We start from the raw sequence: 26,366 nt of genomic DNA on the forward strand, positions 1-26,366 counted from the left end.
AGAAAAAAGACAAAAAGAAGAAGGAAATAAGACAGAAAAGTGAATAGCAATCTACGATGGCAATCACAAAGGAACAAACCAAAAGGGGAGAGAGATAAAGAGCGAAAGAGAGAAAGATAAAGAGAGAAAGGAGAGCATTAGGGTGTAGGGAGGGGGCAGAGGGCATGCATGCATGCATGGCCATGGGCCATCAGCGAGGAACATGGGGGGGGGGGGGGACACTAAATAAATACGCGAGGGAGGGGCCATGCCCATGCCATGCCATTCCCGTCAGGATTTGAACGTCCTCCGAAACGTTGAGGGGGGGCACGGCACCTCAATCGGGACCTGGCGAAGGCTTCCCCGGCCCCCCGCCCTGGCTCCCTGGCTCCCTCGCTTCTCTGGCTGGCTGGCTGGATCCTGCGCTCCACCCTCTTGCCAGGCTTCCTCGCTCCTCTGGTTGTCTGTCAATGCCACTGCGAGTCTCCGAGTCTGCAAGTGCCAACGACGTACTGTAGGGTTTGTTTGGCGCAACCACAAGCTCCGTCCGGGGCCTACTTCCCCCCCCCCCCCCCCCCTCCTCCCTTCCTCCGGATAGCCCGATCTATGCACCGGCTCCTCGCAGAAATCACCATGTCCCTCGTGAGGTGCGCCTAGTTTTCATGTCCCTTGGTTGCGGTTCGTGTCATTTTTCTCTTTCTTTCTGCTGTGGTTGGAGACTTGATGATTGGCAATTGGATTTGTTATTATTTTTATTATTATTAGTGTTATTTATTTTAATTGGTGCTAGTACTTTTTACGTTGAATTCCGCTAGTTTTATTTATTGCAATCCACTCTGGGAAGCCGCAAGGGCAGATGGATGGGTACTCAGGTTTATCTTCGTCTGTCACTTGCACGACAACTTGTGCGCGAAGGGCATGGTCGTCGTGGTAGAGTGGACGTAGTAGAGACGTCAACTACATTTAGTTTCGATGGTTTTATTTTTGTTTTTTTTGTTTTTTTTGTTTTGTTTTGTTTTGTTGTTTTTTTTTTTTTTTTTTTTTTCCTTCTGCTTCTTCTTCTTTTTCTCTTAGGTTTTAAGCTTGTGTATCGATGTCGTTGGGGTTTTCCCGTTCCTCAACACGCTTGACGTGCAACTGTCTCCGATTTATCCATTTTCCACGCACATGTTTTACAGCTTTCAATCCAGTTTTAATCTAGGAGTATAATTGATGTTTAATTTGGTTTCTGAACGTGAACGGGGTGAGGAATTGGCACCGGATTCTTAGGTCTCACATTTGCTTTCTCCTTTCAATTATCGGTCACTGATATCCTTAAATTTAAACTATACTTCACACAGGTTCACCAAATAGGTTTTAGGGTTTTTCAATGCTTCAGTTCGAACGCTGCTGAATCCTGTTAGTGCTTGATCGGTGGTTGACTCAAATAGTGCCAGTTAGGTTCGTTTGCTGCTTCGCCTTGTAAAACTACAGCAACCTAATTCTTAAGTTACTCGAATCTCTGGCCGCTAATGAAATAATGACCATCTCGTTTTTGGTTTGCAGGTGATGATTGATGTAGCCGATGTGGAAGGTGTGTGCCGATCAAGAACTGCTTTGTGTTGCTGCTTTTGGTAAGCCTATCTTGTTGTTCAAAGGATAGTAATGAAATCAGAGTAGACGTCGGATTGGTGGAGGGAATGTAGTTTGAAGTTAGTCAGTATGCATCGGGTCGGCAGCACTGGAAATACTGCCAATTCCACTCGTCCTCGCAAAGAGCGGCGTATTACCTATGTTCTTCGGGACTCCAATGACTCCAAGGTACTCGTTCTTTGATGAGGCTCATGCCAGATTCCTGCAAACTTGTACCCGAGGTTGATTGTGTGTTCAAACTTTGTTTTGAAATTTCACCTAGTCTTATGTTAGCTGTTTGGGTTGTGGCGGAATGTTGAGCGTTTACAATGAATGCCGACATGTTGGTTCAGTATCTTGCTACGTTTCTTAGAAAGACCTACCAGTCTATCCTTTGTGATTCTTGCTGCCGGTATACAACATGAATGTTACTTCATTTTGTATCCTTATTTTGATCAACGTTTTTTGGGCTGGCAGCATTGTTCAGGAATTAATTCTATAACTGGTCCTAACGGTTTGAAAGGCGACAATGGTGGTGAGCACTTGTTTAGTGCCAGTCGTGATGGAACCTTGAAGAGGTGGGAACTTGGAGGGAATGAAGCTGTATGTGGCGCTACGTTTGAATCTCACGTTGACTGGGTATTCATTCATGCCAGTGCGCTTCTTGAAATTAGAGGTTTCCTTAGGAAAAATGGTTAAGCAGATGGATCTACCTACATCATATGAAGTCGAAACTGGTGTAGGTAGTGAAAGGTAGTGAACAGCTCTAAAGTGAAACATTACTATTTCTCAACCGAAATGGGGTGTGATTTGACAGTAAATTTGCATATTGGAAACGCTTGTGTGTGATAACTGTTGGAAATTTTCTATCAGGGTTAGCTTATCATACTTTCCGAATTTTAATGCTAGGTTTCCTGTGCTTCTTTTTATGTTGAAATATGTGCAGAGAATAATATTTTTGATGTTTTTCTGCAGGTCAATGATGTGGTTGTTACTGGTGATGATACTCTTGTGTCCTGCTCCTCGGACACCACGCTGAAGGTTTACCTTCTTGGATTTATAAGATTATTCTTGCTGTTGTAGTCTTCTTGCATTCTTTTTAACATAGTCTTTTTCACCGTCTTTAGAATCAGTCTGATCAGATTTATGTGTTCAGGTTGGAAATCAGTCCATGCAAAAGTGAGGATATGGTGAAAGTCACCAAGTTTCTGTGGTTGTGTCCTAAGGGCTATCTGTTGACTCTTGGGGTTATGCTTGGAAATAGACGTGGAAGCCGTTTTCGGATGGCGAATGTACTCGGACCTTTCGGCAGCATTCTGATTATGTCACTTCACTTGCTGCTGCCCGTCATGTAAGTTCGTGGAAAGATCTCACATGCAATTTTTAGTCAAGGACGGCTTTGCCCATGTGCACTCTTTTTTCCTTTTCTTTCGTGTAGTGAAATACAGAATTCTAGGTATTTACCAGATTCGTTTTTCATTGAGTCTACTTTCACTGTCGGTTGCGTATGTGCAGAGCAATATAGTGGCTTCTGGTGGATTGGGTCGAGAGGTTTTCATATGGGATTTAGAAGCGGCCATGGTGCCAGTTGCTAAAGCACATAATGATGCCAACGAGGATGGAACTTATGAAGGTGGATATGCCTTATGTAATGTTTCGCTCGAATACAATTACGTATAAGATGCTTGCGTATGAATGCTCTTTGGTTCAAGTGGTTCTATAGTCTAGCGTGTCTCTGAAGTCATTATTTTCCAGGTGATCGTGCAATTACTTCAAATAATCTTGTCACAGCTGCTCCTGCACAAAATCTTTCACAAGGATATGCTCCTCTACCTGCGAAAGGCCACAAAGAGTCCGTTTACGCTCTTGCCATGAATGATACGGGGTCCATTTTGGTCTCAGGTGGTACAGAAAAGGTCAGTTGCACTTTTTACTTATTTCATCTTGAAGGTGCTCATTTCTAACTTGCACGTTTGGAACTTGTGATAAATGATTCATAAGGTTCACTTGAGTTTTACCTGTTATTTTTTTAGGTGCTAATTGTTCCCATGTTTGATAATGTTGGTGTTCTTGACGTCGGTCTGCTTTTCTTTATCAAGCTAATTTGGTCTGAGTCTCTGTAGGCGGTCCGAGTGTGGGATCCAAGAACTGGATCTAAGCAAATGAAATTAAAAGGTCACACTGACAATGTTCGGGCTCTCCTTCTAGACCCTACTGGCAGGTGGGTATATTGAATTTGATTTTATTCTGTGCATTGTCATCCCATTTTCTGTGCTTTATTTTCCAGTGAAAATCTCTTATGTCAAATCTGTTTGAGACGCTCAACCCTCGTTGCTTTTGATTATATACAGACTTTGCTTGTCAGGGTCGTCAGACTCTATGATAAGGTTAGTTTCACTATCATCTGGTCAAGCGTGTAAGTTATTGCTCATTTTAGGGCTTTTATGTTCACTGTACCTTCAGCGATTTGGTATTGAAAGCCAATTATTAACATAAATGCTCTCTAAGGATTCAAGTTTTTGATGACTTGTAGTTAGTGATGGGGATTGATTGTACACTATACTGGAAGCTCTTTTCAGCGTCATATTTCTGTCGGTCGAAGAAGTTGCTTTTTTGGTTAAGCCGTGTAATACAAGTTGAGAAAATGAAAAGAGGTTGGTTTATTGAACATGTCAATCTATCCTTCTTGAGAAGTTAATGTATTAACCTGCCGTTGCCAAATTTGACTTTTTATCTGATAATTTTGTACGGTATTAATGGCTTTTGACTAACGAGGAAACTCACGTTCAGGCTCTGGGATCTAGGACAACAACGTTGCATTCATTCCTACGCGGTTCACACGGATTCTGTTTGGGCTTTTGCAAGCACGCCATCATTCAGTCATGTGTATAGCGGCGGTCGTGACTCCTCAGTAAGTTTTTGCAAAGGACCTCCTACAGGATAGGGCAGTTGGCCATTATGTTCATATAAACTAGCAAGTTCTGGTGGGCTTATACGTTGTTTTAAATTTTCTTTTGTATTCTTTAACCATTGTCACTTGATTCTTGATTCTATCTTCGTTGAATCAGGTATATCTCACGGACTTGTCCACGAGAGAAAGTATTTTACTCTGTAAAGAGGAACATCCTGTCTTAAGGTTGGCCCTGCAAGGTGATCAATGGCTTTGGGCGGCAACTACCGATTCCTCTCTTCATAAATGGCCCGCCCGTGAGCGGGCTACTAGCAAAACTTTACAAAGAGCCAGCTCATTCGTTGCTGGATCACTTCCATTTGCCCGTGCCCGAGCAAATATAGATGGATCAGCTCCTGTACGTCATTTTGGACTTTTTTAAGCCTTCGTTCTACGTACTTCTTTATTATTTTAAGATTTTCTTATAAGAGCCTCCTATATTTTTAGTGTTTTATTGTCTGAATTGACTCGTTAATACGTTTTTTGCAATCACAGGTTCCCTTGTACAGTCAGCCTACTTCAGTTATTCCTGGTACTGCTGGCATTGTTCAGCATGCCATTTTGAATGACCGACGTCACGTCCTCACCAAGGTTTTCCGTGCTTTCTGTACCAGGATAACACATGTGTTTCAATAGCTAATTCATTATCTGGCTACTACTAACGTGGCTTGAACCTCAATTGGTCGGTTTTGAAGCTATTTTTATACATGTAATTTTATACATGTAATTAGTGCTGTAGCTTTTTACTGAGTTACGTGCAATTTCGACATGTTGGCATGTCTTCAGGACACGGCAGGCATTGTGAAGCGTTGGGAAATTACGCGTGGAGCTGTGATTGAGGATTATGGAAAGGTAGAATTCTGGTTTTATTTGTGCTATATGCTGTGATTGAATCTGCAACTTGTGCAATAACATTATACGTCATTTAGGCTTTCATATGCTTTTGCTGGTGTGTTATTGTAGACTGCCGAAGGTATCATGATGCCGTTTTTCTTAATCTTATGAATCAAAAGTGATTTAGTTTCCTATTGCAGGTGAACTTCGAAGAGAAAGAAAAGGCCCTTTTTGAAAAGGTAGGCTCACTTGTCTCTTCTTTTCTCAGAATTTATTTTTGTGAAGTTGATGACTGAAGGTCTTGTCTTTATTGGCTAAGTAACTATGTCAGCGATTCTTTATGAGACACAGTATTAGCAACTTGGGTTCTATAGAAATGGAAGGTGAGAAATATACGTTTCTTGCATCGTGCAGCGCGCCAAAATCGTTCTAGATTTGACGTTTAAGAGTCCTTTTTTCTACGTTTTGTATTGGTGACAATTTTACACTTGACATTAATCGTATAATTGTTGATTAGATTCAATTTTTTACTATATGGAACTTATGATGGATAAGACTGGTTGTGGCATAGGTGAGTGTGCCAGCATGGTTCACAATGGATACAAGGTTAGGAAGCATGTCTGTGCATCTCGACACGCCTCAGTGTTTCTCAGCAGAAATGTATGCTGTTGATTTACACGTCCCTGGTGCTTCAGACGAATTGAAGGTAAGCTAGCTTGTATGTGCTGGATGCGATTCGTGTTGTACCGTGTTCATTTGTCTGTTGACAATTACATTTTATTTTGCTATTTTCTGTTTTATTCGCTTTTGTTGTTGCTAGACTTTCCTGGTCAATACCGATTTAAGTTCTTAGAGGTACTAGACAGAGTGTTTTTGTGATGTCTTCTAGCCAATCATTTTTATGATTTTAAATACGTTGACTTCCCGTGACCAGAGGTTACGTAATATGAAAACTATTATGAGGTCTTTGATTGCTGTTGTAGAGGTCTTTTGTTTTGGGAGTATTACTTTTCTTTCGTCCTTTTGTCCCTCGTTTGTCATGACTCGATTATTTTTATTCTCTGGCATCATCTCCTTTTTCTTTAAATTCTAGGTCAAACGTAATGAGTTCTAATACTTACTATTTTCCATGGTCTATGAGATTGCAGTTGAACATTGGTCAAGAAACACTTCGTGGACTTCTTGCACACTGGCTAACTCACAGGCTAGTGAAGCCAGTTGCACCTAGCACCCCGAAGGGTGATGTTAGTCCTGGTTTGAGTTCTGGAGTTGGGGAACTTGGTTCGAATCGGCGGACAACCTTGGATGATAGCCAACATGAGCCGAACAGCCAGCAGACACGTGTGTTACCTTCGTTTGAGTTCTCAACCCAGTCGCCTCCATCCATTATTACTGAAGGCTCTCAGGTATTGTAATTTACATACAAGAAAGAAAATTAGTTCTGAACTCTCTTATTTGCTCATGCAACACCTAGTGCATCAGACGTTCAATAAATAAAGGTGTCCTTTTCGATCGCTTTCGCCTTGCTCTTACTTTCTCGTCTCTTGTAGGGTGGGCCATGGAGGAAAAAAGCAACAGAACTTAATGGAACAGAGGACGAGAAAGAGCTGCCATCGTGGTGTATCGATTGTGTTCTTCATGGACGTATCTCACAGCGCGAAAATGCAAAGTAAGTCCAACGGTGGAGAACTCAAATGTTAAATATGATGAATGATTCTTCGAAATGTAGGACTATTGAAGGCTGGTTTTTGAAAATCGAGGTCTCAGTAACTTCAGATTATGTGGTGCTCTCAACATATACCTTGTGTTGTGTGTGTAGTTGTGTCCACCAACGGTTTGCTTTGAACAATACATAAGTTGATTTTTCCGTCACATCATGAGTATGATGTCCGTCTTCCGTATGTTAGTAGTTTTTGGCACTAATTTTTTTGTGCTTGTTTGTTAGGTGTAGCTTTTATCTTCATCCATACGAAGGTCAAACAATAACTGTTCTTACTCAAGGCAAATTGAGTGCACCACGGATTCTTCGGATACTCAAAGTGAGCTCTGATCCTTTCATATATGTTGGTGTCTGACAATTGTCTCTATGTTTTGATTGAGTCATTCCAATGTTGTATAGATATTGGTCTTGTGTGTACTCGTCGTACGTGCTTGCACTCAGGTCGTGGTGGGAATTGGATCAACATGCATATTCGCTGCATGAAAAGTGAAACCAGCACAAAGTTGAATTACTGGACTTAACACTGTACTTCCTAAATTGGTCATTGTTAAAATTAGTCGAAATAGACATCTAATAATTAGCGAGGAAATTATTCTGCACATTGCAAAATATATCAGTCTTCGTTCTAAATGGTTTGCTTAACAAGGAGTTTCATATACGGGCTTGTCATGTTTGATACGTATTTAAGTTTATAAGCGTTGCTGGACTTAGCTTTTAGATTCTTTTAGTTGCCTTGTTGAAGTTTACCTAATTTTAGGTTTCTCATTTGCTGTTTATGACACTGGCTAAGTGCGATTTTTATATGAACTTATACTGTTTTGGAGACTAACCCTGGAGCGTTCATTTGACAGGTAAAGAACTATGTATTAGAAAAGTTATTACTGGAGAGACCCCTTGAAGAAAACGGGTCAGATGCGAATGCCCCAGCGGGTCAACAAGCCGGCGGAAATGCCAATGGAAAAGGAAATAATGTGTTTAGGCCTGGTTCAAAGAGTTGGCCACAGGGCACGAAGCCTGTCGTGGAAATTTTGTGTAATGATCAGGTTAGTAGGTGTAACTATGACAATTTCATTTGAAGATAGTTCTGACAAGTGTGGCTTCCAGTAGTGGCGATGGTAATAGTTGTTGAGAAGTAACGCCGAGAAGTATTACTGGCGGTCTAAAATGCACTGGCTGAAAGTGAAGCCAGTTTAATAACTCTTGTTCTTTTCGCACTGAAACTGATGATTACTGTGGTTCGATCTTTGCAGGTTCTGCCACCTGATATGAGTTTAGCGACTGTGAGAGCTTATGTTTGGAAGAAACCAGAGGACTTGTATCTTCACTATCGCACAGTGCCCAGCCTTTAATTTATTTATTTTTTGTAAAGTTAATGAATATTTTTAGATGCTCATATTGTGCACGCTTCAGATTTGCTTATCCTGGGCATCAACAGGTTATGACTAGCAGGTTACTAACGATGTGCGCACGATGTTTCTATTTCGACTTGTACAACTGTTGGAAAGCTGTTAATGGATGCCAGTGGATACCAAATCTGGTGGCTTTAGATTTTGAGGGAATGGCCGCTTCATGTAAATAGTCATGATTTTCACCTGGAAAGATGAGTTTCAAACGCACTATTGTCTATCCATTCTTCGTTTTGGTCCCTTCATTCGTAGTATATGCGGTGCCATGATCTCTTGAATAATATTTCTTCAAGGTATGTCTCAATTTATAACCTAAATCTCTTCTGGCTGTGTTTTTTTAATAAAAAACAATTTTCTTACATCTGTCTCATACATTCTGGTTCAATATTAAATCCATACCCAAATGTATGCATATATTAGCAGAGCGAGAATGTGTGGGGCAGATGGTCTGCATCGGTACCAAATGTTCCACATTGAAGGTCTGTAATGAATCTCGACACAAAATTCCTTGACCTACTAAATTACTATATGATCAACAACTAACAACGACTCGTATCTGTCATTGGTTTAGTGAATCCCACAGTTTTGTTCAAGGATTAACATAATTATTTGTCATCGGTCTAGTGAATCCTCCGATTATTATTATCTCGTTTGACTCCAGATTCGCAGGTTGTGTACCTGATTCCCAAGGGGATCAATTACCTCCAGTTCTGCAAGCCATGCTATCTTCCCCCGAAGCAGGTGCATTTTTGTTTGGCAAAATCTTTCCATCGACTCCACCTTGTACACTTTCAATTTCAACAGCAAAGTGGACCCTCTAAGCACATGAGTACACGAAACATTGGCGTCTCGAGTCTCATTCTTTTTGGTTCAGTCTGCCAACTTGTGCTGCGAGCATCTACACAGAGTGCACTTAAAGGCGGTGATAAAGGCAGAATAGGCATAATTGGGTGCATGAATATCATTGGTTATCAGAGGGGTCGTGGAGTCTAGTGGTCATTGTTCTGCTCATAAAGCCACTGTTGGTTGTGTATGTAGCCACGTTTTCCTGACGCGTAACTTAAGGTCGGAGATCAGAAGGAGCGTGCTGACATAGTCAGCATTGGAGAGTTGTCTGAAGGTGCATTCCAGTGATGCCTGTAAAACCATGCCACATGACACCATTTATTGGGGCAGGACCAGAATATTATAGATGGCCATAAATGGTGCCCTTTGGTTCCCTGGTCACATTCACATGCATTTAGTCTGGTGTGGTTTCTCGTCTTGTCAGTTGGATACTAAACAACACTTTCCAAGGCTTAACAGTTTAAGGGTTTAGTGGTTGCAAACCCTGTGCAGGGTACAAAGTCCCATTTACCAAGGCAAATCAAATAATAATAATAACAAAAACAAAATGAATCACACAGGAAGAAGAATCATACGGTTTTCTTTTAATTTTGCGTACAGCTTACATCTTGTAATTAGAAAATTGTGGAAAACATTTAAAGCATTAAACTAAACAAATGGAATGATGGGTTATTAGCAAATTAGCGTATTGGGGTCTCGCAATGTCACAATCCACTTCAGATAAGATTTTCAGATAACGTGTTAGTGGTTGTTTCTTGTGTTGTGATAAACGTGAGTAATGATCTCTCTGAAGGGAAATGGATTCTTTTTTTTGAAAAAATTGAATTTTAATGTTTGGAATTGATGCTACAGTTTGTGCACTTAAAGCATTGCAGAGTTAAATTTTGATTCGGAAACTGAACTTTTACTGTATCGTTCAGAAACTGCTTTGGAATTATAAAAGAATTTTTGATATGGTTCCAATATTGAACACGTATCTGCCATTGAAATTGATCCACTATTCTTTTAAGACCCTATAAAATCTAATTAAGATATTGAATTACGGAAGTAGTAATAGCAATTTGACAATTTTGGAAGTGGAATTGGGAATAAAAGCAAGACTCATGTCATTTAAAAATAAAAATAAAAATAAAAAATTAGAAATTTTCTATATCAAAAATTATAAGTCAAGTGGTATATCAGCAAATTTAAAATGATATATATATATATATATATATATATATATATATATGATTTAATGAAATTAATCTTTGTATGTATAACTTGAATTTTGGCTCAAGCTTTTTTTTTTAATCTTTTATCTTTTAAAACATGAAACTCTAAAATAGCCAATCAAAATCAACATACCTCTTTTTTTAAAATATGCCAATGATAATAATGACCTATTAATTTATGTTGTACACATTAATTTGAAAAGAAAAAGAAAAAGCTTTCACTTATTGTATTTTAAATATTATAAGGTTAACTCTTTCAAAAATATGATAGAAAAAAATTCTAGTTTCAGTCACCATATAACATTGATCAAACATGTTTTTATTTTAAGCATTTCAAATCAAGTTTATGTAATCTTTGTTCACCATGTTTATTTTAAATCTCTTTTTTTTTTTTTTTTTTTTTTTCCATATTTGAAACCAATAAAATTTATGCTTCATATTAAAAGAAAAAAGATCATCCTTTTTGTGTGATTAAATTTATATTCAAATATGGGCAATCAGTATCAATTAATAGGCCATGGCAATATTGTGTCTTCCATAAAATAATTCTTATCCTTTTGGTTTTTTTAAAAAAAAATTATAATAATGATAAAATAATTACTATGTCTCTAAATATTTTTGAATTTCAGACATCACAAAAAAATTATTGCATTACTATCTCTCTCAAATGAAAAAACCGTCTTATTAAATTTGTTCAAAATATTGTGTAATACTTATTCTACTCTTCAATAATTTAATAAATTTATATAATGATATTTATACTCATACATCAAAAAAATTAAATTATGAAAAATTTATCAATAAAGTATTATCTATCAAATTTGATTAAGGAGTTACTTAAGTATCAAATAAAGATTATAAGTACAACTATTACCAAATAAGATTGTTTATCTGCACTAAAAAGTGTGTACATAGATTGTGTTACCTTAAAATATTTGTTTGTATATATATATATATATATATATATATATAATTTAATATTATTTTATGAATTATTATATTTCTAAATTAATCAAGAGTAATGAGTAAATATTACTAATTATTACATAAAATATTTTCAAATAGTTATTACATTTTAATAGATATAAATGTTTTTAACAAAATCCATCTTTTTTACAAAAAATCTAATGGCATGTATATAGATATTAATGATTGTGATATTAAAACTTTAAGAGATTTTTTTCTATAATTAAATATTTAAAGTCTAAAATTTGAAGTAATAATACTATATTTTATTTTATTATCTTATATTTAACTTTGCACAAGAAGAAGAATATATACAAATTTTTGAGTTATTTTAATATTAAGTCTTATCCATTTGTGACTCTTGACAAGAAATTAATACAAAATTTATTTAAAAATCAATTCTATTTACAAATAGATCATTTTATAGTTGATACATTCTATTATTAAAAATACTATTTTTTTTATAAATTATAAATGTATATATATATATATATATATATATATATATTTATATATATATTAGAAAAAATACTTTGAATTTAAAAACATTCTCATTTACACTATTTCCATTCTTTGTAAAATAAATAATTAATAGAATAGAATAGAATAAAAATATATTTTATAAAGATTAGTAAGTCTTATGTAAGATAATTTATTTAAAGTAATCTTTATTGTCTTAAAATCATTGTCTTTCTAATGTAAGAAAATACATACATAAATAAATCATATTAGATTTTATGTTATGATTTAGTAAAAAGTTAATAAAATATATATATTTTTAATATTTTTTTATTAAGAGACTCTTTAAGCATTATTTTGAAAACAATAAAATATAGGAGTTCTTAATCAAGTTTTTTTTACTTTTAAAAAAATTAGTTTTTTAATACAATAATGAATATATATATATATATATATATATATATATATATACACACATAGATAACTAATTTATATCTACATTATAAAAATAAATTTATTCATAATTTTAATATAAAATTAGAAATTAATTTATTTTTATTTTTATTTAAATATCTCAATTATATCAATTATTTCTTATTTTTAGAAAGAATTAAAAAAATAATTAAAATATTAAATACCATCTCTCAAAATTTTCCTTTTTAAGTTAATTTTTTAAAAATGTAATATATTCATGAATAAGAAATATGCTTATTTTGTTTTCATTCTAATATTCAACATATAAAATCCTCTTCAAAGACCTGTGACCAACCCATAGATTATTTATGGCTCAAAATATGAAGTCATTCAATATATTGTATTTTAAAACAGCTTTAATGTATTATAAAATTGTTAAGTATTATATTCTCAGTTTTATTCAGTCACTATTTTTATGAAAGCAATAATGATCTTGTTTTTTAATCAATACATCAATGAAAATTTAGAAACCAAAAGAGTATTTTGAAAAGACTTTTACATCATTTTAGAATTTCAGATTGTTGAATCTTTTATTAAAAATAATAAAAATTGAATAATTGATTTTTTTACATATGTATATATTTAAAAATCTATAAATTTAAAATCCTATTTTTTATGTTTTATCAACAGTTTTAGTATTTTGGACATTAACTTTCAATGATTGGTTGTAAAGTAAATATATGTCTATATATATATATATATATATATATTCCAAGAACTTTCAGCAGATATCCACCTAAAAAAAAAAACTAAAAAAACATTCTGTTAGGAATTTCCTCCAAAATGTAAATGAAAAAGTGAATAAGTTCTTGACCCAAATCCTACTTATCAAACAAACAACTTAGAAACACCGAAATGTACGAAGTTTTTATAGCTTTGAATTCGAGTGCTCCATGTGTGCATAAATATTGGCAGTCTTAAAGTCTAAGACTGATACACAACCCACTACAATATGTCTATTGCATACAGATCAACAATTTATGCCTTCCATCCATCTCCGTCAAAGGCTGTACAGTATTGAATGGATGGGACACTTTGTTGAACCTTTACTACTGCAAGCATCAACTCACATTCATCTCCTCAGAAACATAAAGAGTAAATAAAAAAATCTACCATAATTATTCCAACAATAATTTATCGGGAGTATAAATTAAATGGTAAAATTCTGCCACATCAGCATGTAAACCAACAAACGCTGGTTGATTTCTGAGAAGAAGTACATCGTGGACTTCACAGTTGCTTCAATAGGAAAGAAAATAGACCTAAAAAAACAACATGAACACATCAATCTCGTTTCACTTAGCATCATCTGAAAGACAGCTGTCATACACAAAATGTGTCAGTGGAGAGGCAGAAAAAACAACTTTTGTAAACAGACTAAAGAAATGTACAATAGCCACGTGTGGAGGTCATCAGAGCTTGAAGCCACAACTCAGAGGATTGGGCCAGCAGACACAAAATCTGAGAATGCATGGGTTTCAGTGTCGATAATGCCAGTTCATTGCAACACCCACTAGTAGAAGAAGAAGAAGAAAAAAAGGGAAAAAGAAAAGAGAATACAACTTCGGAGCTGAGATAGATGGCTGGACCGACACCGAAGCGATGCCAGTAACAAGAACTTTTTGCACTCCAGAAGCCTGCTGCAGGAGTAGTAGTAGTACTGAGTCAGCGATGGACATATTCCGGTGAGGTGGACAAAGGCAATCAGGATTAGATCCCCTTAACACTGTCCTCAATGCGTGGCCTGTGGTGAACACACACTCCTGTCCTCCGATCCCCATAAGAATTTTTTTTACAATGAGTGACTAGACAATCATGAAGTGGCAAGGACACTGGCTTCAGCAACTAATGCCTTCTACCAAACTCTGAGACACAACTCGTTAATGATGCCTCAGTACTGAAGCTTCTCCTGGGGTGAGAAAGTGCAAGACAGAGCTAGAAAGTGAAAGAGAAACAGGAAGAGAACAAGCGGGGCTGTGGAAGCTGAGGAGGAACCCAGCAAACTGCAGGAGCCCAATCCAAATTGCGCATGGTGTGCAACCACCACCCCCACTGACTGCTGCAAAGCTTGACACGGTACACGCCACGGATGCCCACCAGCATTAATATCGCTTGGTGGACATCGCGCGTCAGCGTTGCGTTGAAGCCATTGCTGTGGAAATATGTTCCCATCAGCATGAGGTGTCGGGTTTCGAGAGCAGTGCGCGTATAGCGTCGCATATCCTGAGCTTGTTGTGAGTTTATCATACAGACGAGTTGGTGTTTCGAAGTGTGGACTCTTGGGTTTTGTACTGAACTGGGCACACAGCAGCAGGAGGAGGTCCCGCGAGCCATGTGATGGTGAGGAAGAGCCTAGGACAGTCCCCATAGCTAACGGACGGCTGAATCCGAAGCTTCTGTTAGGATAGATAGAAAGGTGGTTTGTGAGAGTGATTCATTGTCCTTCCTGTTGTTTGTGGAGTCTTGCAACCAGTGTTTGGCTGGTAGTGGAGCGGCGCCGGACGCGCCACTCGGTGATACACCTCAACTGCAGCTCGTCATAAGGTTGGTGAACCAGTTTGATTGACATCTTTGGAGGTATTGATGCTTGCAAGTTGCAGCAAAAAAGATGTGGAGGTGAAGTACGAGACATTGCATCTGCGAGATTTCATGAGCTTTTCTTGCTGCCGCTGTTCCCAGCTTCTACTTTTCCCACCACCATCATCGCGTAGTAATTTTTATGTGTGGCTGCACTCGACATGATCGGACAACAACCGGTCACAGCTGGTGCTAGTATTGCCATCACCTCTCCAGAGTACACTCGAAGTGTTTGCTGCTTCAGCGGTACTCTAAAATGAGCGGATTTGTTAGTGAAATATCTAGATGATACGAGTATTTGTTGTAGCAATCTTTTGTCGTTCTCGACAGAGTATTTGCTCTCTCATGGCTGTAGTTTGGGATAACAAGGTCAAGAAATAACATTGCTCTTGTCTGTCTCCATTGCAGAGCAGTGAAGTGGAGGCATTACTGCTCAACGTTTGTGAACTGGAAGGGTGACTCTGTACCCTACTGTTATGAGTAATCTCGACGAAGGCTAATGTGAAGCTGTCTGGGGGAATCGGAAGATTAAAGGTCTGTCGCTCTTTGCAAGGTGTGCCGGCCTACAGCATTCTACGCAGTGTTGTTGCGAACCCACCTGTACCTAAGCGATTTCTTTTCTATGAACGAATGATTTAGTTTAGCGCCTCAAACGAGGGAATTTACAGGGCAGCCAATGTCTTTACTTGTTGATACTTCGAGCCTGTTGCGGAACTTGATATGCAATCGCAATGCAATGACCAGCTAGATGAGTTTCAAGCTCCAACTCAGCAGACGACACTAGGCTTGCAGGTATTCCCCAAAGTTCATGATCCTTACTAGCGACATTACTATGTCTGAAACTGGACACAGCGTTATATAACATCGGCATTACAACTCGTGAATTAAAGATTTGATCTTTCTGGAAGTTGGCGGCCTCACTGTCGGATTTGTTTAATCTGCGGCAGCCATGGCAGAAGAAATTAGCTGGGCCGCACCTCGCAGCGGGGCAGCCACTTCTGTGGTTCTTGCGGTGACGACGTTGCTGTGGATAATTGTTTTTCGATGGCGGCAGCGGCATCGATTAGGGCCAAAGGAGTGGCCGATCCTCGGATCCGCACTGGAGATAACTAGCCATTTTGGAGATATGCACGATTGGCTCCTCTCGTACTTCGAAAAAGGACTCAAAACGTTTCGCGTTGTAATACCAGGAGTCGTGTACACCTACACTGTTGATCAAGCAAATGTTGAGTACATTCTTAAGACCAACTTCGCAAATTTCCCCAAGGTTAACACCCTCTTTGAAGTGAAATCATCCGGTGTTTTGGCTATACTTCACCGTAGAATAGGCTGCGCTTTGTCCATACTTAGGTCTCAGAAGTGCATCGTCGATTCTGTGCAGGGAGAGTTATACCACAGACACATGGAGACTCTGCTCGGCAGTGGAATCTTCAACGTAGATGGGGAAGAGTGGCGCCAGCAAAGGAAGACGGCGAGCTTCGAGTTTGCGTCTCGAATTCTCCGCGATTACAGCACAGTGGTGTTCCGCAACAACGCTGTCAAGCTCGCTGAAATCATTGCAAGAATGTCCCAAACCCAGGAACCCATCGAAATGCAGGTCTGTTTGAGTCTCCCCCATTGATTCACACTAGTCCCGAGCTTTGACCCTATTCCTGTTAAGTATTGGCTGAATTCGATACAAGAGATTCATTTGCATAACACGTGTTCAACAGTCAGAGTGTTGAGAGCTATCTAATCTTGCACAGCGTTTTTCAACATTGTGCAATGTTTTGAGACACTGGAATGGGCAATGTCGGTGTGATGGTCGGCTCTCCATGTTTATGCAGCCGCTATGCTGTGCAGGACCTGTTCATGCGGCTCACACTAGATGGGATCTGCACGGTGGGATTCGGCGTTGAGATTGGCACGTTATCACCGTCTTTACCAGCAGTGCCGTTTGCAACCAACTTCGACAATGCTAATGAAGCAGTGACGTACAGGTTTTTCGACCCCATATGGCCACTCAAGCAGCGTTTGAACATTGGCAACGAGGCCGTGTTGGCCCGCAGTGTAAAAGTGGTGGACGATTTCACTTACAAAGTCATTCAAACTCGTCGTACAGAGCTGCAATACATCAGCTCGCAGGGTAAAGAGATGGTAGGGACCTGGGAGACAAAGCCAGTCTCATATTACAACTGAATATGAAAACCTCCAGATAACCATATGATCGACATATAATATTCCACTTGCCTGTGCAGAAAGCAGATCTGTTGTCCCGTTTCATTCTAATGGGAGAGAACTCCGAGGAAAGCTTAACTGACAAAATGTTGCGTGATGTGATACTCAATTTCATCATCGCTGGTGACTGCCTTTTCCTTGCGATTCGGTCTAATCTTGTACAGTCAGACTGTTGAGAGCTATCTAATCTTGCACAGCAGGGATTCGGTCTCAGGATCATGTCGTTTTCATTTATTTCATGATGAATTGACAAACTTGTTCTCCGGTAACATATTCAATCCTGCTTAAAGTTGCAAGCGTTACATTGTTGGACAGGTTGGAATAAAGCTGTGTTTGGAATTTGCACAGGAAGGGATACTACAGCGGTAACTTTATCATGGTTCGTCTACCTCTTGTCAACCCACCCAGAGGTTGCGGACAAGGTTTATGAGGAACTTCGTCATCTTGAGGAAGAAACGACGATCGATGAGAGCTGGACCCTAAACCAAAGAATTATACAACAGGCATCACTTCTTACGTATGACGCTCTCTCCAAGCTGAATTACCTTCACGCTGCCATTACAGAGACCGTCCGCCTTTATCCGGCTGTGCCTCAGGTACACAGCACTCACTCAATCCACATGAATGCCTGACGGTTACAAAAATGGCACAAACTCTTCGGCGCAGTAGATGGTTGCACCCTTGGATTCTAACAATAATAGACTAGTTTGGATTTTGTGAATACGTGATGGAACATTCGCACAGGAAGTTGATGTGAAGGTGAATCTAACGAGGCATTTATTCGTTTAATGAGATGCTTTCATGGGAGGCTTTCACTACTTTCAAGGTGAAAGTTCACGTCCAAAGCGAGTTCCAAGTGCTTAAACATGCAGGACATCATCCGTTGGTTATTTGAAATCCAAGGAATTTTTGGTCACTGCCCACGTGTTGACGCTTTCTATGCCTTGGGATTAATGTATTGTGTCCAGAACCCGAAAGGAATATTGGAAGACGATATTCTTCCAGATGGGACACTGGTGAAGAAAGGAGGGCTTGTAACATACGTACCTTACGCTCAGGGCCGCATGAAGGAGCTCTGGGGCAAGGATGCTGATGAGTTTCGGCCTGAAAGATGGCTCAAAGATGGCATCTTCATCCCTGCTTCTCCATCGAAATTCCCTGCTTTCCAGGTTGGTTTTTGATCCCATTTGGCCTCATCGTGTGGTACCCCAAGTAAAACAATTAGATTTGCTGCTTGTAAGACTTCCTTCTGGTCTCTGACAGCTTTATCAACCAATTTTGATAAATAACATTTCATTCGTTATCAGGCTGGACCCCGGATCTGCCTTGGGAAGGACTCGGCATACTTGCAAATGAAGATGGCTATGGCAGTGCTGTGCCGATTTTTTAAGTTCAAGTTGATGCCAGGTCACGTTGTGAAGTATCGAATGATGGCCACTCTTTCAATGCAAAAAGGGGTACGGGTGTACGTGAGTGGGCGTGATGTATAAATAACGAGGTTTCTATTCGCATTACCCTCACCTTGGATATTCTAATTACTGTTACATTCGATAGCATAGCTAGACAATTTCTCATTCGCCAAAACCGTAGGATTAGTTTAAATGTAAATTAGTACTGGAATAAGATGCCGTCCCGAATAATAAGTATTCTTTGCATTGAGAATTTCAATTCGCGTATTCTTCTTTTTTTGTTGGACGTTGCATTTAGATATTGCCTACTAACCCTATCACAAAAAGAATTGACAAGCTAAATAAATCAGTTACTGGTCGAAAACTTCCGCTTATACTTTAAAACGAAATATGACAGTAATACGGTGGGTTTTAGAACACTTAACATGAAATGTTGATTAAATGCCAGCACAGCACAGGTACAATCTGTAACTCGCTTTAAGGGTTAATAAAAGGTAAAGCAGAGAATCACACGCTTTATGATAAGTGTGCGAAGTAGTATACCAAGATGTATCAGCACATTTCGGTAGGATTTGTCAAATAAAAATACCAAAAACATATTCTTACTACTTCCGATTGGATACAGTGGACGTTACAAAACAGAGCACCATACTAAGTTTCTAATTAATAATTAACTATAAACAGCTCATTAGCCTTTCTAAATATACAGCAACACGAAGCATAATATCATCACATAGACGATCATCAGTAACATGACACGTACACAAATACAGTTCACAACTGAATAAATTCGAACAATTCCTTAAGACGGCTGTCGTACCTCAACTTCAGTTGTAAACTCAGCCCATGTATAACAATACTTGAAAAGTGGATACGGCACCATAGAGTCCTTACCCAAAGTTATATTTGCAAATATAAACACGTTGTCAGATGTAGTTCCTATCTCCAAAGAAGCATCCACCAATCGAGAGAAGATACCATTGGTTCATTAGCAACAGTAATGGGTTTAATCCAACACACACGTGACACAGAATACTAGTCCATCAAAGGGGTTAAAAGCTATAGACAATAGTAACCTATCTTTATCAACGTCCTGACCTAGGTCTCGTGACATCACAGGGCAAAAACCACTCCACCAACTCCAGTCTTTCCAGTGAACCCTCCACTGATTCAGAAAACTACCAATAAACCGAAACCCACCCTACCGCACAAAAAGCCGACCGTCTCTGCATATACTAGCACCACTACCAGCAAACCAGAGCGAAAGACAGATATCGAATGACATGCACAACAAAGAAATGCATCAAAATACCTCCATGGGAAAAGAGCTGAGGTTGGTTCAATGTGGACAAGGTCACAGACAAATCCAATTGAAAACAGCTAAAGACGACAAAACATGGCAACCTCTTTCCTCAAAAGGCTCGTAAAAGATGCTGAGAAATAGTATCCCATTAGGCAGAGAAAAGGACTCTTAGGTACACAAAAAATAGTATATCCTCACAAATGCTGAACAATACACCGATATCCGCCATTTGATTCACAAAACCAAAATAGAAACTAACTAAATTGTCAAAAGTACAAAACAAATTCAGGCAGTACACGAGCAAGAATAGAGGAGCTGATGATAAAAAGACCAAAAATGAACTTATCCAGGTTCAACCAAGGATGCTGAACCCAATCTCGAAACCTGAACCAAAACAATTAAGTAATAAATAAATAAATAAAAGTCAACAGCCCTTATAGCCCAAACAACACAACAGACTGCACGGAAATAATGAAGGACTCACAATGGCCAAACATCGTCCAACCAAACCAATCATATGACAACACGACTAGTACACAGCTGCACAATTGTCTGCAAGCCAAAATGTACTTCTCAAATAAATAAGAGGATAGCACCACCTCGGCCCTAAATCTGCTCAGAATCTACCGATTACCGTATCTCTGGTGATGATGCATACCTTAACCCTGTAGCCTGTGCTACTTTTACTAAACAACAAGAGTTCTGAAAAAATCGAGTGTTATCAGACAACACTGAGATTTCTATCAAACTACGAAAATACAACGATTCCCTTTTTGACAAAAGAAAAAAAAGGCAATAAAAACAGAAAACAGAAAGAAAAGAAAAGGACAGACCAGGTCGTGTTAAATGCTGCTGCAGCTAAATTTAGTGCTCTGTCCTCTCCTACCAATTCGTCCTACACCACAACTACTGACAGTCCACTCCATTGCCAACCAACCCCACATTTGGCTCAACGCCGCCTGTGCTCCATCTTTTCGGATGATCGTAATGCAGCCAAAATCCTGCCTCCCTTACATGACATCTAGGTCGATACACCTGCACATGTGAACCAACCACACCATCAGAACCGCACCAAGACATCCACACTACATCCAGCCTGACCGAACCGCCACCACTACCACCTCCGATTCACCACTCCCCACGCATCACATGCGATTCCGAACACGCAACACTCCACACAAACGCCTACCACGACCCCATGCTCTACCGAACTCCCTCGCCACTGCATACACCACATTACACTCCTTCCATCTTCCACACCTCGCTGCACCTTCCCACCCGATCTCTCCTAACGCACGCTACACGCAACGTTTCAACATACGATGCACTCTGCCACTATCTAAGCTACATGTGCAACTCAATCCGGTCTCAACACGTCCTCGGTCCCAAGCGCGCACCAACTTCGCTCGCATTCAACTCAAAACGTTCAATCCTCTGTCCCAAACTTACATTCTAATCTCAACGTGCGTACAAGCATGCCTGTCCACGCCACACATAGCCAACTAGGACTAGTTTCATAAGCGAAGGACCTTATCAACATATGCTGCCTAAGCCTCGTACGCAACCAAATGCAGTGACTAGCCAGTGCGGTCACCAGCGGCAGGGTAGGGCCTGAATCTGGCATCAGGACCTCGCTGTGTCTGTCTGCCTGCCACACCGTATCCTCCCCCGTAGCCTGACGCTCCGTTCACTGCTCCGTCCGCGCTAGCGCCTCCGCCCACGCCGAATCCACCTCCCGTCCCTCCTCCCACGGACCCCGTGCCTCCCGAACTGTATGGATCTGTCCCCGACGACCTCCACGTGTTGTCGGCGTATCCCGAATATGCATCTCCGTAACCCCCACCGTAGCTCCCGCTTCCCGCCCCTGCACCCGCCGTCCCGTAACCTCCTGCGCTCGACCCGTACCCGCTACCTCGACCGCCATACCCACCCGTCGATCCGTAGCCTGCGTCGCTGCTTCCGTAACCATACCCCGCACTTCCGTAACCCGAACTCACTGCGGCCCCTGCCCCCGTCCCCGTCGTCCCCCATCCTGCATTGCCGTACCCGCTCATGCTCCCCGTCCCGCTGCCCCCGTACCCAGTCGAGCCCGATCCCGTCCCGTACCCACCACCTCCGCTGCCCCACGCGCTTCTCCCCCCCGCGGGAGCGCTCCCATACCCTGCGCTGCCCACGCCTCCGCTGCCATACCCCGCAGCGCTGCCGTAACCTCCTGCGCCCGGAGCGTTCCCGTATCCTGCACTCCCGTAACCCCCCGCGCCACTCCCGTACCCACCGCTGCTGCCATACGCGCTGCCCCCGTAGCCCCCGTTCATCCCCGCGCCATATCCACCGCTGCTCCCGAATCCCGCACCTCCGTAACCTGCAGCCCCGTACCCCGGATACCCGCCTCGCCCACCTGGACTCGGCCCATACCGGCTGTCGCCGCGCCCGCCGTACCCACTCCCTCCTCCCGGACTCCCACCGCCGTACCCACTCCCTCCTCCTGGACTCCCACCGCCGTATCCTCCCTGGCTGTACCCCGATCCGTAGTTGCCCCCGCCGCGACCTCCTCCGCCGAATCCCGCGGCAGCTCGACCCGACCCTCCCGACAGCTCCTTCGGAATGGCCTTCTTCACCTCCACCATCTTCTCGTTGAGCTCGTGGAACGACTTTTGGATCACGTTCTCAACTGCATCCTCAGAATCAAAAGTGATGAAGCCAAAGCCCCGAGGCCTTTGAGTATTGTGGTCATACATAACAACCACATCTGTAATAGTACCAAACTGCTCGAAATACTTTTTGAAGTCATCTTCTGTAACTGTTGAGGCTAAGCCCCCCACAAATATCTTCTTTGTCCTAGTGTGGGATGTTGCTGGCCCTAGGCCACCCACGCTGTTGCTCCTAGGCATATTCTGCTGTTCGTCTCTCGGCACAGCTTTTTTCGCTTCCACCTAGAATAGCAAAAGATTTAAGAAAGACATGCTACACAAGTTATACAACTGCCACACATCGCCATGCCACCAACACCATCACGCACCCCAAGCTCTCTTTCACTCTTCCGCATCCCCTTCCCCACCTCACATACACCTCTCTTCACCTCGGTCCCTTCGTCGCAACGCTCCCCTATGCGCCTCACGCTCCCCTACGCGCCTCACGCTCTAACCTCACCATACTTCACTAAAGGCCCGGGGATCCAAGGCAGAGCGCTTACCGTTCTTCCGTCGATAGTGTGCTTCTCGCCCGCCACCCGATCGGCCACGCTCGGGTCGGCGAAGATCACAAACCCGAAGCCCCGCGCGCGCCCCGTCGCGCGGTCCTTCATGATCACGGTCTCGACCACCTCGCCATAGCTCTTAAAATAATCGCGCAGCTTCTCCTCCGTGGTCTCCCACGATATGCCACCGATGAAGAGCTTGCCCTGATCGGAGTCCATGACCAGCAGCCCGTCCTGATCCGCCAGATTACCCGCCCTACCTACCTTAGAGACCACCACCTGACACCCGACCAAACCCAAAACGAGCCTTGCGAATGCAAAGATCTAAGATACAATGCGGGCGAGCGCAGCGAAAGTGTCAGCGGCTACGATCCCCATGCAACGCGCGAACCAAGAGGCCGCGGTAACGCGAGTGAGGGAGAGAGCGCGCGAACCTAGGGTTAAGAAAGGAAGCAGACGAAAGAAGGCCCGGTGGCAAAAGGGGGAGAGAACTGAAAGAGGAGAGGCAGTGATAGAGGGGCGAGTGAGTCCCTGGCTGGCTGGCGGAGGGGAGGGAGAGTGGGGTGGGGGGAGTGGGGAACGCGACCCTCTTCGACGGGCTGGGGCGGGAACTGACAAGAACAACAAGAGGGGGGCATCATCGCGTGGCCTTGGATGCCTTCCCCCCTTCCTTCCTTCCTTCCTTCCTTCCTTGGCCCTGTCTGTTCTGTTCACGATAATACGACGAATGGAGGACTCACTCGCCCCGTCTGCCCGTGGGCGGGACGGGAGGGGGTTGAGGGGCTGGATGGTGGTGGTGGTGGCAGAACGCCCCTTTGCCCCCTACGTCCCCCACTGGCCCTGCTGCGCTGTGCTGGGCGGGGCTGCCGTGCGCTTCTTCCTCGCCCTTGGTCGCGTGCCATCCATCCCGGCCCGCGCACGGCCCGCTATCAATGATGGGCCCGCTCTCGCTCGGTCTCTCCTTCTGTGTCTGTCTCTCTGTTTCTCTTCCTCTCGCTGTGCGTGCATGAGTTGGTTGCCCTCAGCTTCTGTTTCTGGCCTGGCTCAACGCCACGCCACGTCTTTTGACGGATTCTATTGCCTTGCAATTACTCCGCCGGATCTGTCCAGGCACTGGGAACCCGACACCAAGTTGCTCCAAGTCGGATGATGATTCAGGACCCCTCATGGCCCCGGACCCACCCCCCCCCCTCCCCAACTTCCCCTCCCGTCCTCTGTTAATCCACCCAACTAACATTCTCTTGCATTGGTTGGTTTTTAAACGACTCTCCTTGTGTTGCTTCTCTATTGGGCATACATTTTGCATTCTCTAGTTACACATTCTCTTATGTTTGTTCACTTAAGACCTCCTCAATTACACTGTCATTTTGTTTTGTTGTTCTAGTATCCAAACTTCAGTGCATATATTGTGGTTGCACATTGCAACATGTTTTGGTTGTTGACATTCTATAGATATACATAGTATAATTTTCTTTACCATCAATTTATGCTAAATACAAGAGAAAATATCGTATTTTATATATACCCCTTGAAACATCAAGAATATATATTGATGATTCCATCAAAAATGGAATCCATGAAAATTGTTGTGCCTTTATTATATAGGTGATACCTTCTCATTTATGAAAGTATATTTGCTATTATTAAGAATGCATGAGTATTCTTGATGTTTCAACATATTCAAGGGGTTAAATATTCCTAAAATAGCATTCTAGTGCTTGACTCAAGTGCATGTATAAGGACAAAACCTCTAAAAAAATCTCAAATTTTGACTACATATTCAGTTGCACAACTAAATTCCTTGAAACTAATTCAAAACATGTTATTGGATTTTGATTGGTTGTTGGTTGCTACCTTGAGACCTCACAAGTGGTTATCTTATTAAGCTCTTGAGTAAGCAAAGCCTAGCAGCCAAACAATTAAAGAGACCACACACTATGTTAAATGAAGGCAATGAGGACTAAAAATCCACCTTGAGGCTCAAAATTTAAGATGCACCATCCCACCTAGGCCACAACAAAAATCTCCACCATCCTTCCCCAAAGTTCTTTTCCTACTTAAGGCATTTTTTATAAATGAAGAATAAACAAAGAGCTCTAGCTTGTACATATGAATAGTGAAGCACTACTTGAAGCCTGTAATTTTGAATTATATGAAAAAATGTTTGTTCTTCCAATTATGCAAAATAAAATAAAATAAAATTAAAACAAATCAAATAAATGATCATATATATATATATATATATATATATATGAAACAAAATATTTCTTAAATCTCTTTCTCAAGTCTCTCACAATGTCTTTAAAGCAATGTAATTCAAATCTTTACTATAATTTCAACAACAGTATATATATATATATATATATATATTAGCCCAATTCATTAACATCCATCTTGTCATTGAAGTTAATCTTTTTAAGTAGTAGGTGGCAAGATTTCATTTTAAATTAAATGGCCCATAAGTATCATTAAAGCACACTATTTAGGTCCAAAATGAAGACAAAAGTAGCAATGAAATCCATGAGAATTAAAGTACTTTTATTAAATTTGTGATATCTTATCATATTTGAAAATATATTTTCTATTATTAAAAATATCAAGGCCACATTTGCTATCATTAAGAATAAAAGAATATTAGTAGAATTTCAACATATTTAAGGAATATTTATGATATTTTTTCTAAACACAATGATAAATTTAATATGCTTGTATATATCAGTTGCTACTTTTTTAATAACTACTATGTAATAGAATTTTTTAAAAGACTAATATCTTAATTTTGTTAAAATAATATTAAATAAATAATTAATATTCTTATATTTATAATAACAAAAATAACATGAATAAGATGTTGTTTTGGATTGCAAAGCTTGTCATATATTACAAGTGATATCATGCATAATGGTGAAATATATAATTGTATAAGCAATTAGTTTAATTAGATATGACTTTAAAATTATAATAATTAAAGGATCACTTAATAATATTTCTAATATTTTATTTTAAAAAATGAAGTTTAAATTTATAATTAAAAAATTTATACACTTTTCTTCTTAAAATATTTATTTGTATTTTTGTAGAACCAAATATTATAATAAAAATTATTGGATAAAACCAAGGTATTACATGATATAGCATTGGATACCAAATCACATTAGATGTATGTTGATTAATTTAGATTTAGTATTTTTTCCATCCATTTAGT

General features: G+C 40.5%; 3 protein-coding genes and 1 long non-coding RNA gene across 12 annotated transcripts; 2 read left to right on the forward strand and 2 right to left on the reverse strand.

Moving 5' to 3' along the window:
* The first annotated feature begins 337 nt into the window (after positions 1-337).
* Positions 338-8,710, forward strand: LOC112278902 (uncharacterized). Of its 3 annotated transcripts, none has more exons than XM_024512791.3 (20): positions 338-626; positions 1,525-1,779; positions 2,068-2,229; positions 2,566-2,631; positions 2,855-2,941; positions 3,106-3,223; positions 3,346-3,506; positions 3,714-3,811; positions 3,942-3,977; positions 4,381-4,501; positions 4,659-4,898; positions 5,036-5,131; positions 5,327-5,392; positions 5,575-5,613; positions 5,946-6,080; positions 6,523-6,780; positions 6,925-7,043; positions 7,320-7,413; positions 7,946-8,137; positions 8,345-8,710. In XM_024512791.3, the coding sequence occupies exons 2-20, from the start codon at positions 1,681-1,683 to the stop codon at positions 8,441-8,443; spliced, it is 2,286 nt and encodes a 761-aa protein (XP_024368559.1). In that variant the 5' UTR covers positions 338-626; positions 1,525-1,680; the 3' UTR covers positions 8,444-8,710. The 3 variants fall into 3 exon arrangements, with proteins under 3 accessions (XP_024368559.1, XP_024368560.1, XP_024368561.1); XM_024512792.3 differs by lacking the exon at positions 338-626 and adding an exon at positions 905-1,248; XM_024512793.3 differs by lacking the exon at positions 338-626 and adding an exon at positions 1,051-1,222.
* LOC141045117 (uncharacterized) lies at positions 8,530-10,157 on the reverse strand. Its single transcript, XR_012217034.1, has 2 exons — positions 9,922-10,157; positions 8,530-9,637 (listed from the first exon to the last, which is right to left on the reverse strand). It is a non-coding gene; the product is annotated as an uncharacterized LOC141045117 (long non-coding RNA).
* A 4,280-nt stretch (positions 10,158-14,437) lies between these two features.
* LOC112275480 (cytochrome P450 704B1) lies at positions 14,438-18,921 on the forward strand. 3 transcript variants are annotated; one of them, XM_024505839.3, is made up of 10 exons: positions 14,541-15,003; positions 15,445-15,589; positions 15,781-15,828; positions 15,984-16,303; positions 16,418-16,633; positions 16,879-17,172; positions 17,274-17,376; positions 17,602-17,849; positions 18,222-18,422; positions 18,561-18,921. In XM_024505839.3, the coding sequence occupies exons 4-10, from the start codon at positions 15,986-15,988 to the stop codon at positions 18,741-18,743; spliced, it is 1,563 nt and encodes a 520-aa protein (XP_024361607.1). In that variant the 5' UTR covers positions 14,541-15,003; positions 15,445-15,589; positions 15,781-15,828; positions 15,984-15,985; the 3' UTR covers positions 18,744-18,921. The 3 variants fall into 3 exon arrangements, with proteins under 3 accessions (XP_090100832.1, XP_024361607.1, XP_024361616.1); XM_024505848.2 differs by having other exon boundaries at positions 14,591-15,003; positions 15,445-15,570; XM_090244706.1 differs by having other exon boundaries at positions 14,438-15,003; positions 15,445-15,828.
* Positions 18,922-20,138: 1,217 nt separating this feature from the next.
* Positions 20,139-23,632, reverse strand: LOC112275467 (uncharacterized). Of its 5 annotated transcripts, none has more exons than XR_016498594.1 (4): positions 23,159-23,632; positions 21,596-22,898; positions 20,799-21,000; positions 20,139-20,349 (listed from the first exon to the last, which is right to left on the reverse strand). XR_016498594.1 is itself a non-coding variant. In XM_024505824.3 (3 exons), exons 1-3 carry the CDS (start codon positions 23,378-23,380, stop codon positions 20,987-20,989), a joined length of 1,539 nt encoding a protein of 512 aa, XP_024361592.1. In that variant the 5' UTR covers positions 23,381-23,632; the 3' UTR covers positions 20,514-20,986. The 5 variants fall into 5 exon arrangements, 2 of the variants coding, with proteins under 2 accessions (XP_024361592.1, XP_024361581.1); XR_016498589.1 differs by having other exon boundaries at positions 21,560-22,898; XR_016498587.1 differs by having other exon boundaries at positions 21,495-22,898.
* Positions 23,633-26,366: the final 2,734 nt, after the last annotated feature.

This window comes from Physcomitrium patens, chromosome 2 (assembly GCF_059467195.1).
Source record: "Physcomitrium patens ecotype Gransden chromosome 2, ASM5946719v1, whole genome shotgun sequence".
Classification (NCBI taxonomy): Eukaryota; Viridiplantae; Streptophyta; class Bryopsida; order Funariales; family Funariaceae; genus Physcomitrium; species Physcomitrium patens.